This window comes from Oryzias latipes, chromosome 2 (assembly GCF_002234675.1).
Source record: "Oryzias latipes chromosome 2, ASM223467v1".
Lineage (NCBI taxonomy): Eukaryota > Metazoa > Chordata > Actinopteri > Beloniformes > Adrianichthyidae > Oryzias > Oryzias latipes.
The window spans coordinates 8,913,626-8,929,442 of NC_019860.2; the positions used below are offsets into that span (position 1 = coordinate 8,913,626).

The following is a 15,817-nucleotide window of genomic DNA, read 5'->3' on the forward strand; positions in this document are numbered from 1 at the left end:
GCATTAACCCAGGGTTACCAAGTCGAGCGTAATTACGCCAACTCATATTCGGTCTTTTGGAACCGACATAGCCAGAGTAAGAAAGTTCAGGGGGAGTTAAGCCAGATTTCAAGGTTAAACTCAGGAGAGTTTAAACATGCTTCTTGGAATACCCCCCTGGAGGCCAAAGTATTTACACACCAAGGTGTTTGCCTGTTTGACTGGAAATCTGTCCAAAGCGCCACTCTGTGGTCATCAGTGGTACTTCACTTCAGGAATTCTGCCATCAGGAGGCGTTTTCACAGATTTTGGCGATTTCAGACTAAAAGTCTTTTAGGAAACTTCTCAGAGCAACAATGGAGAAGTAAAACAGAAGTGGTTTAACCTGATCCTATGAAAGATGAATCATTTTAATTAATCTTTGAAAGTTTTGAAAGAGGGACACCTGAAAATGTTTTCACACAAATGCAGTTTGAATAAAGAATTTGTTCTTTTTATGAGCTCATTTATGAAATCTCTAAAGCAAACTAAAGCTTTAGAGTTTCCTTAAAATAATACAGCTGTTTAGGATCAATTACTTCAAGTATTTCTGTCATCAGAAATACTTTCAACAAGAAATAACCATGACTCCTACTGTTTTGTTTTATAAACTAATTTCATCAAAAATTAAAGGATAATTCATGACCAGATTACGTTTTCGATGAAGCTGTTACTCTGAAAATATTGTTACATGTCTCTTTCACAAACTTATTGCAGAGCTTTCCCATCACTCTACTCGATTTCAGTCATTTCAATGATAATTTAACAATAAATGCTTGATGCAAATGACCTGCTAAAGAAACAAGGCACTTAATGCATCAGGGGGAAATTGATTAAAAAACATTAAAAATTTCGTGATGATTAGGTTTAGAAAGCATTTTTACAGTTTAGAATACGTGATGCATAAGATCCTCACATTTCCCACAATTCCCAGCACATTTATGGAGAATCCATCATGTTTTGTGGGAGTTTTTGTTTGAAATGAAGCTGTTTTTTTCTAGCTGTTTTTTGTTTTTAATAGGGAAAAAAAAAAATCCAAACAGTTAAAGCGGGTCATCAAGACTGCTGAGTGGATTATTGGCTCCACAGCTAGAGGAAATCTACTCCATCTATCTCCTTCTTTGAACCACAATGATCCCACCGCCCAGGACTCTCCATATTCAACCATCTCTCCTCTGGCAGACTCAGAGACTCAGAAGTTGAGCAGTCATGACCAGCCCCCAAGTGTTACTGACAAAAAGAGAAGCTAAAAAGCAAAATGTTGTTATATTCAATTGAAATAACATTAAAGCTTATCTCTCTTTTCCCACCTGGCTGTTGTTTCGAGCCTCAAAGTTGTCTCTGCCTGCAGCTCTCTCCTGCTCCAGCTTCTTCTGACTCTCCTCCATCAGGAAACAAACCAGCCACTTATAGGCATCCAGAGGCACTGAGGAGACAGATGAGGACGCTGTTAGACTGCTGTAGGGACACAGCAAAGACAAAGCCCCCCATCGAGATTCTTGCTTCTTCTGCATCTTATCTGTTTGACTCTTTAGGTAAAAACATTCAAAGTCTGAAGCAGCTTAAACTAGATTCAGTTTAACACAAAGATTCATGTTAGGTAAAGAAATTAGTGCAGTGGATTTGAATAACAGTCACTATTTCTTTAAAGTAATGACTTTAAAATAGTTTATAATAGTGACTTTTTCCATCTGTTCCTTCAGTAAGAACAGATGGAAAAAGAAATTTGTGTTTTTGTCAATAGGGAGTGGTAGCATTTTTATTTATGGTATTATAATAGTTTTATAAGGATTTATTTTAAAATTAATTCTTATGTAGAAAATTTATAGAAACAACCAACTGTAGGTAGACTAAGTCCTATTTATGTTTGTTTTTTTCTTTTTCTTATATGACTATTAAAAATATTTTTCAATAGGTTAAGATGTCAAATTGTTCAGTCTTGACTCAGTCCTGAAGGAAAATTCAGAAGCAAACCATAAACTGCATCGCTGCTTTGAAGTGTCACCTGACAGGATTAAACAGTAAGGGGCCGAGCACAGAGCCGTGTGGTACACCACAGAAATATCTGAAATAAACATTTGATTTTTTTCTCTAAGTGTTAATCTTGAAATTCTCTAAATTAATGTTTTGATAAACTAAATTCTACTGTGAGGAAAACTCTTGATTTTCATAAAAAATGGAATTTGTCTAATAAATGTGGTTAGTTTGTCATGAAAATGGATACCTTGTAAGTTCAGACACTCCTCCATTGTTTCTGCTGTGAATCGGGTCTTCAGGATGTTCTGATAATCGTCCAGAAAGTCCACAGAGTGAAGAGGAGACTGAATGTGAACGGCGTCTGAAAGCAGACAAACACAGAGGTGTTATGGATATGGAGAGAAATTAGACTCAGTCGGATTTGTGCGTGCGTAATTCTTGATTTGTGCGTAAATTTGGATTTGTGTTTGCATATTCTTGCTTTGTGCGTGCGTTAATTAGGATTTGTGCATAAATTTGGATTTGTGTGTGATTTGTTACTCACATAATACGTTTTGTGTATAAGTTAAAAAAATATAAAATGAAAAAAATGCAAAATGCAATTTACGTATGCACAAATTAAGATTACAACAGCTTGAAACTACTTACACACACACATCTTTAAAAAACACGCACAAATCCCTTGTTACGCACACACGAAGCCAAAGTTACGCACGGATCTACCGTGAGACTGTTTTCACGTCTCACAAATTCGTCCGTAAGTGCTGCGTTTAAATACCAGTGGAATGCTCGGTCATTAGAATTTTCCTATCAGCCTTCCCTTCTAAACGTATTTCCTTCAGTGGGTGTAGCAGGGCTTAAATAAACTTTAAAGGAAAAGAAAAATGATTATCTGAGAATATGACGTTCACTTTTAAACGCTAATATATATATTAAAAGTATATTATTCTCCGAGACACCGAATTGATACAAAATGCGTAACAGGAACGACCAGTAGGGGGCACTGTTTTTTTTCTTCCGGAAAAATCAAAGGCAGTCAGACTGAGAGAGTCACAGGAAGAATGGCGGCCCATCTCGGTGGTCAGCGCCCCGAAGTAAGTAGCCTCTATGTTCAACACTAACATCTACTGTCTTCATGTATTGATTGAGTCATTGTCTGGATACGTTTAGAAGGGAAGGCTGATAGGAAAATTCTAATGACCGAGCATTCCACTGGTATTTAAACGCAGCATTTACGGACGAATTTGTGAGACGTGAAAACAGTCTCACGGTAAATCCGTGCGTAACTTTGGCTTCGTGTGTGCGTAACAAGGGATTCGTGCGTGTTTTTTTAAAGATGTGTGTGTGTGTAAGTAGTTTCAAGCTGTTGTAATCTTAATTTGTGCATACGTAAGTTGCATTTTGTATTTTTTTAATTTTATATTTTTTTAACTTGTACACAAAACGTATTATGTGAGTAACAAATCACGCACAAATCCAAATTTATGCCCAAATCCTAATTTATGCACGCACAAAGCAAGAATATGCATACACAAATCCTAATTTACGCACATATCAAGAATTACGCACGCACAAATCCGACTGAGTCTAATTTCTCTCCATATATGGAGAAGCAGAGATCCTCACTGATGGTTGCTGCAGCTGCAGCCTCTGCTGCCACGTTTCTATCTATAGTGTTATTAGGGGTGTTAGAAAAAAAATTATTCGGAAATATATCGCAATACTTCATTTGGCGATAGTTTTATAGATTCAAAATGCTATCAGGACGATATTGATTTAATTATTTCTGAGCGTCCATCAGCGTCTGACTCTTGTTGTCCACTTCACCCTCCGACCACTAGCTGGCAGCAGAGCACACAGAGCCTCTTTGAGGAGCTCTACTCTGCACTAAACAACAGGAAGACCTCAGCCAGAGGCAGCTTTTTTCTCGTTCGTATGAGACAGGAACTACTTAGTTTTTACTTGGGATGGGTATTGAACTGAAACTCTGAGCCATGTTGGTGCCAGCAACAAACAAAAATGCAGATTGCAGTGCTTTGTAGCGGACTCAGATAACAACGAATGAAGCACTGCAGCTGCACTAGATAATAGGCTAATCAATCAATCATTCAATCAAACTTTATTTATAAAGCACTTTTCATATAAAAGTATAACACAAAGTGCTTAGCATCAACCAAAATGCTGTCGACAAAGCGGGCCAAAGTTCTGCAGAACCTCCCAGCAATGGATTCACGTTCAGCGGCCCGATCGATCAGAGTGATGTGTACAACGCTCTGAAAAAAGGCTGACATCGTGGCGATCAGCGTTAGTTTACTTCCGCCTGAGAAAGCGTGGAGAAACCCTGTCATGCCGCCTCATCATCACACTTTATTGTTCCTGCCAAAAATTAGTGCCCCCCCCCCCCCTCTTATTTTCGAAACACCATTCAGGCTCCTGAACCGTTTAAAAGTACTGGAGAAGCTACATTAAGCAATGTTGAAAGTAAACAGCGCTTTATTTCCCCAATCATACTTTTAGAACCTCGTTGGTTTAGGCACATTCGTTCTATGTTTTATTCTTATACTGAAACGTATTTTGTTGTGGAAATCAGACAATATTGACTGTTCCCTTTCTATATTTTAAGTTACCAAAATAAAACGAATTTGCCTGGGTAAACGCAACTTATATATAAGATACAGTTGCAGTGCTTAACATTGTGATCATTAAAAAACTAAATTTGACAGGTAGAGGTAGAGTTTAGGCAGAGGTTTTTCTGAGACACACCTAAAAAAAAAGAAAGAAAATATGTTCCGGTACAATATCTGGATATGTATCGTATTGCCAGACTATTTTCAATGCACACAAAAGTGTTATACAGTCAAAGTGAATGAAGGAGTTGAAGGAAACATTCACAGAAAACCACAGAGACTTCAAAGGTCATCATAGAGTCAGATTGACACTGACTGTGCCGTTTGGCCTGGAAACAGCTGAGCAGGTAGTTGCTGGTCTGTTGCAGCAACACGTTGTTGTCTCCCTCATATGTGCAGGTTGGATCGTTGTCGTCACGCAGACTGCCGAGTCGGTTCACTGAAACACACAAGAACAGGAGTCAGGTCTCAGGCCCCGCTCAGAGTCTGAGCATGTGCGCTGAAGGCTGACTGGCGAGGTATCCGTGTCCTCCGCAGGCCTCCCTGCACTCCTGGATCCCCCTCTGAGCCGTCCAGGAGCCCAGAGGTTTACAGGAGCTGGTGATGGCGTGGATCTCCCGACCCAACTCCTCCTGTGGGGGGGACATGAGCAAAGTCTGACACTTTAAAGCTGCTTGGTTTCTCCAACCAGAGGCTGTGAGTGAGCCTCTGATCTATCAACGATCTTTGTTTGATCGACTTTGCCTGATGTCCAGACGTGCAGCGTGTCCACTCACCTGTCTGTCACTCTTGTCATTCATCATCTGTCCCATCTGGAACTCTACAAAGTTCATGAAGACAGATTTGGTGAAGAACTCCAGAGCGTAAGCGGCTGCCAGGTAAGGCATGAGACGCCATTGCTGCAGAGAAACCAAAAGCCTCCGTGATCAGCTGTACCGACACCCTCAGCTCTGGTCGCGGTCTCCTCTGAGACTCAACATCTGAGCTGGAACCCTGAAGACTGAGACTCTTCAGGATGTCTGCTGTGATCCTTGAAGCTGGAACAGGCTTTGGTTTCATGTCGACTGGACAGAGTGTTTTGTAACATGAGAGCTAGAATTCCTTTGAGTTTTGTACACCTTTTTATACTAATCCTCTCCAGAATATCCTCTTCAAAATTAATCTGCTTAAAGTTTTTAGAGTTTAAGGAAAGTCGAAGCACTGCTCTTTCATGAAGGGTTAAATCATTATTATAGTTATTATTATCATCATTAGATTTATGTATTTTATCAATAAATATAGTAAATGTAAGTGAAAAATGCTCTACAGTATTAGTGCGTCCGCTTTTTGTCTTTTTTTGCAGTTTTTTTATGTTGAGTTTTTTAAACAAGTCATTTTAAAAGGATTTTCACTGCAGGTCAAAAGTTTTTTAACACTTCCATGCTGTTAGTTTCTACTCGAAAAGTACTCAAAGTGTTCTCTTTGTGGGCTGGAAAAGAACTCAGGGAAATAACAAATATGTAATAAAAACACGTTTATATAATGTGCCAAAGGTACTATCACATATCAGGAATGGTTGACTATAAAAGGCTTAAGATTAGCGTTTAAATCCCAGATGATGACTCGTCTCTGCTCACTCAGTAAATGAGCGTATCTTCTGAATGTTCCACTTCCCAGCTCAGTAGCCTTGTGGTGACAGTGTTCAAACCCAGTCCGAGTCATACCTAAGACTTGGTATGAGACCCAGTGCCTCCCTGCTTGACACTCAGCATTAAGGGGTTTGATTGGGGGGGTTAATCCACCAAATGGTTCCTGAGTGTGGCTGTGTCTGCAGCTCACCGCTTCCCCAGGGGATGGCTCAAATGTGGAGAACAAATTTCACACAGCTAGGTGTGTGACAGATAGTGGGACTTTATCTTTCATTGTGACAATGTTTTTTATTCATTTATACTTTTGTGTTTTGGTGTCATTTCTTATGATTGCATGTATTCTGTCTGTTGCTGAGACTTTTAGACTGTTCTCTGGAAGAAAAATCTGCATTCTTCAGTGTTTTGATGGTCTGTCTCTCTTCAATTGTTACTTGACTTGTTTTTTTTTTGTCATTTGGAAACAACACACTACTTTCAACTGAACAGCACTGTTTATCCCTTGTGCTATCTTAGATGACCCCACCCTTACATTGACGTGTTCTCCCTACCATGACAAAGGTGGACAAAGGTGGAAAGATTTCATGTAATCCATGGAGACCAGTGAAGATCACAAATCATTGAAGAAAAAAGGTTCAGAGCACTGTCTAGTGGGTCTAGATGACCCAACGTTTAAGTGCCTAGGATAGCACAAGGGTTACATAAAGCATATGAGGGTTTGGTTTAGCAGTTCCAGCTCTGCTTTAATGCATTCAAGGAAGGTTGAACACCAGTAGGACTGATGATTCAGGCTTGATCCACACCTCCTCTGCAGGAAAAGTCTTTGTTTGTGTATTTCAGAAAGGTAAAGTTTTTTGCTTTACATGGAATGAAATACCCCGGATAATGGAGCGCATTTACATTCAAATCTATTTATTTTCGCGTATGCAGATTTTATTCCAGAATTTTTCCCTGTTTAGGATGCATAGTTTCATTAATTGATCAATTTCTTCAATTATTTTGGAATTGAGTAATCAGACAGTTTGATCAAACCCACCTGTAACTGGTACTCCAGCACTGGAATCTCCTCCGCGTCTTTGGGTCCAAACTGTCTCCTGGTGGCTGAGAAGCGGATCGCCACGGTCAGAGCCAGCTTTAAATTGATGACACCCATCCTGCCGATGTACGCACGACCTCCAGACAGGGCCCCCAGAGAGGCCCCAAAGCGCTTGTTAGGGTCCTGCAGAAGAAAACAGAAACTCAAGACTGTAAACTCTTCAGTACACAAACTGATTTCTTTCAAAGTTGTAACAAAACTACTGTCAACTCTGCTGATGAAACCTGAATAGAACACAAAAGCTAAATCTTTGAACCAAATTACTCAAAGTAGAGCTAAATCTGACAGACGTACCTCCATTTAATTCAGAATCAGGGTTTATTGACTTAAAGGGCCTATATCGTGCTTTTCTTAAGTCTTTTAGAGTAAAGTACATCCATATATATGATCATTATTACCTTTGCCACACTAAAGAACGAATTTTTAAAATGAAGTATGAGTTATTTTCGCAGTTCATTTTCCTTCCCAGAAGTAAGACGACTCGATCTCTGAGACTCCGCCTTTCTCTCCTTTTGGGTGCCGCCCATTTCATGACGTCATCCTAGAGTCTAGAGTTTGCCTCTGCAGCATGTCTGCCTCTCGCCCACAAAAGCAAACAACGTCCGAACTATTGCAAAGATGGATGAGCATATTTTGCATATAAAAGAAACGTGTTTAGTCGATCACCTTTAGCTCCGTGGAGAAGGTGGGCGTGTGTGTTAGCCTGGGGGCGGGGCTGACAGCACAGACTCTTCCTGGAAGGGGCGGTTCCTCACTTTGTGAAGTCACAATGTGAGGACCCACTCGTTTGCTTGGGCTGGAAGGGGCTGGTGCTCAGAGAGCAGATTTTTAGAGGACTACTCAGAAATGCGTGAATGGATCAAAATACCAGTTTGGGGATTATGAACATTATAACACACTTTAAAGTTCAAAATAATGATATAGCATCATATAGGCCCTGTAATGTTAATAGTACAGTCCTTTAAATGTAACCCTTGTGCTATCCTAGGCACTTTAACGTTGGGAGTTGGGTCATCTAGACCAGTGTTTTTCAACCTTTCTTGAGCCACGGCACACCAGCATCCAAAAAAAAAAAAAAGCAGAAATTCATGGTCCGTATTGATCGACAGCAACCCCCCCCCCCCCCACTCACACGTGGATTATTGTGATAATTGTGGCAGAAATAGCAGGAAGTTGCGGCTGTTTACCAGCTAAAGACGAGCTTTAGCTGGTATTTTTGTTAGAACTGAGCGACTTTATCAGCAGAATTAAGAACAAGGAAGTGAAGACTTTAACCACTTCTGATTGGTCAAACTGATTACATGTGATTAAGCCTTCAAGAATGATTGGCGGAGACAGTTAAAGGGGCGGGACTTTTCCTTACACAGTAATAGCTGCAGCTAAATCGCGGCACCGTGATTCTTATCAAAATGTCTTTAATAGAATTAAATAAACACAAAGAAAAAGTAATTTTAAGATCTTTTTTATTCCTTACTACTCAGTGTTTTATCAGGGCCTGTTGGGATACACAGAGAGCTGATTTCTTGGAGATGGAAAATGTTCTTAGATCAGTGAATGAGGGCAATTTCCCACGGCGCACTTGACCATCTCCTACGGCACACTGGTTGAAAAACACTGATCTAGACCCACTAGACAGTGCTCTGAACCTTTTTTCTTCAGTGAGTTGTGATCTTCACTGGTGTCCATGGATTACATGAAATCTTTCCACCTTTATCCACCTTTGTCATGGTAGGGAGAACACGTCTATGTAAGGGTGGGGTCATCTAAGATAGCACAAGGGTTAAAGCTATAAGGGAAGATTGTAATGGTGCCTCTGTCAGTCCTCCTCCCCCTCCTCCTCCTGCTCAGCTCCTGACTCCACCAGCTTGACCAATCCACCTCATCAACCGCTGCTGCTCAAAAGGAGACCCAGCTCCAGTATTCAACGCCAGTTCGTTGCCCTTTATGGTGACTACGCCTGGTCTCAGTCTCGCTCATGTTTTGTAAATTAAGTCTTGCCTCACAACTAAAGTTATTCTCCCTGCCTCAGGATTCCTGCCCTCGAGTGTCACCTGTGTGGAAGTCAGTTCGAGCCACTCCTGCATTCCTGTGGAAACACCACGCTAGCCGCGCTACTACCTCCAGCCACTCCTCAAGCTTCGTTCCTCCTCGGATTCCCACCAAACCATTGCCATCTATCCTGGAAGGAAAATAAACTCATACTTACCTCTCACTTACCTGTGTCCTCATTCTGGGTTCCAGCATCTGGGTCTGTCTCTCTCCTACGAACTATGACAAAGATGTTTGATTGAAAGTCTGATTCTGTCATCAAGCAGTCGTGTAAAACCATTAGTGCAGCTAAATTGAGCTTCTTGTCGTCAGTTTTACACAAAAAAGCTTCAATTCTAAACTTTCTCCACACAGACACCTGCATGAACATAGAAGCAGAAAAAGAAGTGAAGACATAATCAAAGATGACGATTGAAACCAACTTTTCTTCAGGCTCTTTAAACCCTCATTTGTTCAGCAGGAGCTAGGAAAGACAGACGATCCAAACCTCTGTGAGAACCTACCGCCTATCTCAACATCCCAAAAGGTGTTAAAACCACAGAAAGACCACGTTTCATTTTTTAAACATGAAGCTGATAAATGTGAAGAATACTGGTCAAACTGGAACATCCACCTGAAACATGGGATAAATGAGAAAAAAGACTTTTTCAGTCAACAGAATTCTAACCTTGTACGGAGTCACGTATCGTCCATCAGGGGTAACATCTCCCGTCTTGTTCAGCAGGTTTTCTCGCGGGATTCTCACGTTGTGGAACATTACAAACCTGTTAGGAAGGAAACATACATTATAATGACTCCTACATTTCCAATTCAAATATTTTTAGCTGCATTTTGTTGCTAAAGCCTATCCGTTTCCATAGTAACAGTTCTGTTACTATTAGTTTGGGTTCTGTGTCTTCCAACTCCTATCCCTTCTAGAGAAAAGCTGGAAGATTAACATTAGATACAGACAAAATAAAAATACAGAAAAGTATAAATCTCTTCTCTCACTGACCCATTATCCAGTCCATTCTGGCCCAGTTTCTTGCCTATGTCTCCAACAGTAACCCCTGGCAACGCCAGCAAGGTCTTTGGGTCTCTGACCTGCAGCACAGAGTTTAACATCTTTGATCACTAAATATTGATATAGTCAAGCTCATTCTGAGTGCAAGTTCTACAAAATATAAACACAAAAACTGATCAAACTGCTTTTAGCTTTATATTTTGGAGATCAGAATGTTTCTGCTGTGTTCCACAAAGGTTCTGACTCAATATGAAAGGAAGGATTTTATTTTTCATCTCAGTTTTTCCTCTCAGGCTCTATAATTGTACTCAAGTCAATGTTCATGACTTTATTTTAAGTCTTTGTGTTTAAAAAAAATCCAAGGTTTCAACAATCAGTCATGTGTTAGTACAAATAAACAAAAATAGATCAGCATGGAACCATATTATTTTATTAGGGAGCTGAAAGCTTAATTACTTAAGAATAAAACCAGCATAAAAAACAAATTTGTTTTAACAAGATGGAAGTGGTCCAAACTCAGAGCCCTGTGGAACACCAAAGCTAATTCTCAGGTAGGTTCACATGAATCATCTTTCTCATCAGGAAACTTCATACTTCCCGAAAAAATGTGCAGAAGTTGTCCTGCAGCTGAAAACCTCACGTGCTATAAAACCGTGTGAACCAACAGCACCAAACACAAGACAGAAGTTTGTCTAAGCAGACGGCGTTCAGAGGAATTTTCCCACATAAGGATTTGACATTCCATCCCTTGTAATCATTTTGTATACATGCGATTCTGTAGCATAACTAAAAATAAAAGTCAATACCAGAAATGCTTTTTTATTTTCAAAATGAAGCTGCATTTGTTGACTCAAAATTAAAAAGTAAAAGCAATCCACCAAACCCCTTATTTTTTCTTCTTTAACACCGCTTATTCTGTCACTTAATTAAAAGGATAATGAAAATGGTATTGGACATTTCACTTTCAAAAAGTTCTCTAGTAAATGTGTAGCAAAATTCAATTAGAATTATCTAATTTGATCATCAAAAAGGATTAACAGAAATGCTTTTTCATTTTCACAATGTAACTGCATCAAACGACTCAAAAAGAAAAATTACATGTCAATGTTTTAAAATGCTTTTTCATTTTCTACTTCAACATTGCACATTCTGTGACATAAAAATTCCATTTTCGTTTTCACATTCACCCCGCAAAATGTGTCAATCCCAGTCAGCATTTCCAGGGGGGAGGCGGGGCGATGCCGTCAGTGCTCACTGTTTTTCTGCGCATTTTGCCCTCACGTCAGTGTTGCCAGATTGGGCGGTTTTGGTTCTAAATTTGCGGGTAAAAATAGTTATAGGCGTGAGGCATAATTTGGGTGATTTTAGGGTCGGTTCTGCGGTTTATATTTTCTCATGATAATATATTAGAGAACTGGGTGGCTGTTGGAGTTCCGTGAAGCTTCTATGTACTGGAGCTCCGTGAACGCACCAAGCCGAGTGTGGGAGGAGCTACCAGCTAAGGTTTTTAGCCCGATCGCTACATGGAGCGGTGTCTATGTCACTCACTATCTCACTTACAATCCATAGAAGACACAGACAATGTTGAGAGATCAGGTTTAGTTATTTTGAAGAGTTTTACAGGGTTATCATGTTTCCATGTTTGAGAGAGTCTCTGCTTCAGCTTCTAGGCATGATGGCCGCTGCTGTGGGCTGCGGTTTTCCCTCTCCCTCTCTGACCGAGTCTGAAAGCTTGCTGTCCCACGTTAACACGAGAGGGAAAAAAAAAAAAAAACAGGGGACCTGATTTATAATTATTGTCTTGATGAAAAAAAAAATATCATCAGATTTAGGAGAAGGGTTTAGGATTAGGCTTATATGTATCAACAACAACATTTAGCTCTGGATGCATTTAAACTCTGTGCAGGCAATGCCACAATGTGCATCTTGGCCATAAATATGAGGGAAAAACATCAGCCTTTATTTTGTCTGGAATTGACACATTTTGCGGGGTGAATGTGAAAACGAAAATGCAATCCCTTCTTTGCATTGTGCTTTAATTATGTCACAGAGTGAGCACGGTTGAAATAGAAAATGAAAAAGCATTTTAAACCATTGACATTTAATTTTATTTTTGAATCATTTGATGGAGTTATATTGTGAAAATGAAAAAGTATTTCTGTTCATCCATTTTAATGATCAAATTAGACATTTCTAATTAAATATTGCTACACATTTACTATAGAACTTTTTAATAATTAAATGTCAAATACCATTATCTTTATCATTTTTTTTTTTTTTTTTTTTTTAACTTGTCCTGTCCAACAGCTAGGCAAACAGATGAGAGCTGAGGGCCTCTTGTGTTGGACATATTTTATTTTAACAAGAGGGGTTATTCATCTTCAGACAAGACCTGGGGTCGTACCCCGACCCCAGGTACGAGCCAGGACCCCCCAAGGGAGACCCGCTCCGCACTCCAGGCAGCCACCCACCCGGCCCACGGTTGGTCCAGGTAGGAGCAAGGCAGGGGCCCGCCTCCCCCGCCCAGGAGGGGGGAACCCCGGGGAAAAAAGGGCGGCCCACAAGGGGTGTTATAAATATGGCCCGACCAGGCTCGGCCATGTTGGAAGTTTGGCGGGGCCAAGCGCCCAGGGGCAAGGACCAGGACCCACCCCCCAGGGACACGAACACCCCCCGGCTCAGGTGTAATATGAACCCCCCCACCGTGCGGAGAGAGTACCGCCGGGCCCAGGGACCCGGCACCCAAGGGACACGGCCGCCATCGCCAAGGGGCCCGCACTCCCCACCAGGGAAGGGGTAGGGGACAGATGGACCCAGGTCCCACCTTCCTTGTAAAATGTGTGTGTGTGTATGGGTGTTTGAGAGGGTGTTTGTGTGCATGTGTGTGTGTTTATGTTTGAATGTATATATTGAAGGGGGAGGGGTGTGTGTACTAAGGGGGGTGCAGTTAAAATTGGCGAGTAGGGCACTAAGGGGACATCTCCTGATTACTCACAGTGATGTCCCCTCACCCTCCACACCAAGGCAAGGCAAGGCAAGGCAAGTTTATTTGTATAGCACAATTCGTACACAAAGTAATTCAAGGTGCTTCACAAAACAGAAAAATGCATTAAAATCACAATACATCATTGAAATCAACGTAAAATTTACTTTAAAAGAAAAGAAAAAATTTGAAAAATGATTTAAAAATAAAGGAAGGAAAGGAAAGAAAAGTGCAGATAGGACCTTTCAGTCATATACACGGCTGAACAGAAATGTTTTAAGTCTAGATTTGAACATGAACACAGAAGAGGCCTGTCTTACGACTTCAGGGAGGCTGTTCCAGATTTTAGCTGCAGAATATTGAAACGCTGATTCCCCTTGTTTAGTTCTGACTCTGGGAATCAACAGGAGGCCGGCCCCTGAGGTCCTCAGAGTACGAGATGGTTCATATGGCACTAACATGTCAGAGATGTACTTTGGTGCTCGGCCATGGAGAGACTTGTACACAAGCAGAGCTGCTTTGAAGTCTATTCTTTGAGGTACAGGGAGCCAGTGCAAAGACCTGAGCACAGGACTAATGTGATCATACTTCCTGGTTCTGGTCAGGACTCGAGCAGCAGCATTCTGGATGTACTGAAGCTGTTTTACAGCTCGTTTGGAGAGGCCGGTGAGCAGGCCGTTACAGTAGTCTAACCTGCTGGAGACAAATGCATGAATAAGTATCTCCAGGTCTGGTTTTGACACTATGTTTTTGATTTTGACAATGTTTTTCAGATGGTAAAATGCCGCTGATGTTACTGACTTGATATGGCTGTTAAAGTTCAGGTCAGAGTCCATGATTACCCCTAGGTTTCTGACTTGATTTGAGGGTTTAAGAGACAGAGAATGAAGGTAGCTACTGACTCTTTCTCTTTGTTTCTGTGGGCCAAAAATAATAACTTCGGTCTTGTTTGAGTTTAGCTGTAGAAAGTTGTTCTGCATCCACGCACTGATCTGTTGGAGGCAGTGGCTGAGTGAATCCACCGGCCCATATTCACCTGTTGTCAGTGACACATAGATCTGAGTATCATCTGCATAGTTGTGATAAGATATGTTATTACTGCGTATTAACTGCCCTAGTGGCAGCATGTAGAGGTTGAACAGAAGGGGTCCCAGGATCGATCCCTGGGGCACACCACAAGTCAAGGCCATGTAGTCTGAGACACAACTCCCAATTTCAACAAAATATTTCCTGTCTTCTAGATAAGACTTGAGCCAACTTAGGGCAGATCCAGAGATGCCAACCCAGTCTTGGAGTCTGTGCAAAAGGATCCCATGATCAACAGTATCAAAGGCAGCACTCAGGTCTAGCAGGATTAAGACAGAGACTTTGCCATCATCAGTGTTCAGGCGGATGTCGTTGGTTACCTTGATAAGAGCAGTTTCTGTGCTATGATGGGGTCTAAAACCTGACTGGAAAACATCAAATGAATTGTTTAATAAGAGAAAATTAGTGAGCCCTAAATGTCTAAGGTGCGGTTAAAATTGGCGGGTAGGGTGCCAGGAGGACATCTGCTGCTTGCTTGCACTGATGTCTAAGCACCCCCCCTACCAAGGACCCTACATGTCTAAGGTGCAAATAAAACCGAAAGAGGGGGGGCCCACTCCATACGGCAACCATAGGAGGGGGGCCACTCCCAAGTAGCCCCCCCCCAAGGCGCATCGCAGGCTAGACCCCCCACCCCCTCACCCTAATATGAGGTTATATGAGGAAGGGGGTAAGTTGGGGACAGCTGGTAGACTGTCCCCCGGTGGTCAAACAGCCGTCCCCCAGCCCACCCCCAGCAAAGGGGCCAGGGCCACCCAGCCCAGGGGCCCCAGCCCCTCTCTTCTTTATCATTTTAATTAAGTGACAGAATAAGCGGTGTTGAAGTAGAAAAGGAAAAAGCTGTTTGACGGATTGCTTTTTCTTTTAATTGTGAGTCATCAAATGCAGCTTCATTTTGAAAATGAAAAAGCATTTCTGGTATTGACTTTTCTTTTTAGTTATGCTGTAGAAAAGTTTCCATAATTTTGAGCTGTAAAAGTGGAAAAGCTCGGCCAGCGTAACCTAAAACAAATATTTAAAAAAAATCTCTTGTTCAACAGTGTGACAACTGTTCTTCTTTTTTTTTTTCATTTGACAATCCCATCCCTATCTTTCAAGGTTTTGTCCTGATGACACTGCAAGACAGAACTAAACCTAAGGGCCGTGCTGGAAAAGCGAATCATCATTAAATCTGCGAGACAAAAAAGGACTCACCGGAACAACAAAGGAGTGAAGGCCGTGGCCGACCTGGTCCGGTGTGTAGAGCTGGGCATGCAGCACTGTGTGGGTAGCGTTCTTCCCCAGGTTCCCAACCCAGAATTTGGCTGCCTCGAAGTCTGGAGAGTTGATCACAAACTCCTACACCAAACCAAA

General features: G+C 41.4%; 4 protein-coding genes across 11 annotated transcripts in view; 1 reads left to right on the top strand and 3 right to left on the bottom strand.

Annotated features, from left to right (window-relative positions):
• Positions 1 to 15,817, bottom strand: part of LOC110013798 (gastrula zinc finger protein XlCGF28.1) — a 989,290-nt gene that overhangs the window by 850,103 nt on the left and 123,370 nt on the right. The window lies entirely within an intron of this gene.
• LOC101169839 (NLR family CARD domain-containing protein 3) overlaps positions 1 to 15,817 on the top strand; it is a 1,010,604-nt gene that overhangs the window by 718,808 nt on the left and 275,979 nt on the right. The window lies entirely within an intron of this gene.
• The window catches only part of LOC105355408 (NACHT, LRR and PYD domains-containing protein 12-like), a 768,227-nt gene that overhangs the window by 405,053 nt on the left and 347,357 nt on the right, over positions 1 to 15,817 (bottom strand). The gene's annotated exons all lie outside the window — the stretch shown is intronic.
• Positions 1 to 15,817, bottom strand: part of LOC101168603 (peroxisomal acyl-coenzyme A oxidase 3) — a 31,888-nt gene that overhangs the window by 4,766 nt on the left and 11,305 nt on the right. For all 5 annotated transcript variants that reach the window (XM_020709653.2, XM_020709668.2, XM_020709650.2 and 2 more), the window contains 9 exons: positions 15,659 to 15,802; positions 10,387 to 10,475; positions 10,060 to 10,156; positions 7,284 to 7,466; positions 5,399 to 5,521; positions 5,134 to 5,254; positions 4,939 to 5,061; positions 2,243 to 2,356; positions 1,329 to 1,444 (listed from right to left, as the gene is read on the bottom strand). In XM_020709653.2, the coding sequence (XP_020565312.1) occupies positions 1,329 to 1,444; positions 2,243 to 2,356; positions 4,939 to 5,061; positions 5,134 to 5,254; positions 5,399 to 5,521; positions 7,284 to 7,466; positions 10,060 to 10,156; positions 10,387 to 10,475; positions 15,659 to 15,802 (1,110 nt within the window). The remainder of the gene's footprint in view (positions 1 to 1,328; positions 1,445 to 2,242; positions 2,357 to 4,938; positions 5,062 to 5,133; positions 5,255 to 5,398; positions 5,522 to 7,283; positions 7,467 to 10,059; positions 10,157 to 10,386; positions 10,476 to 15,658; positions 15,803 to 15,817) is intronic.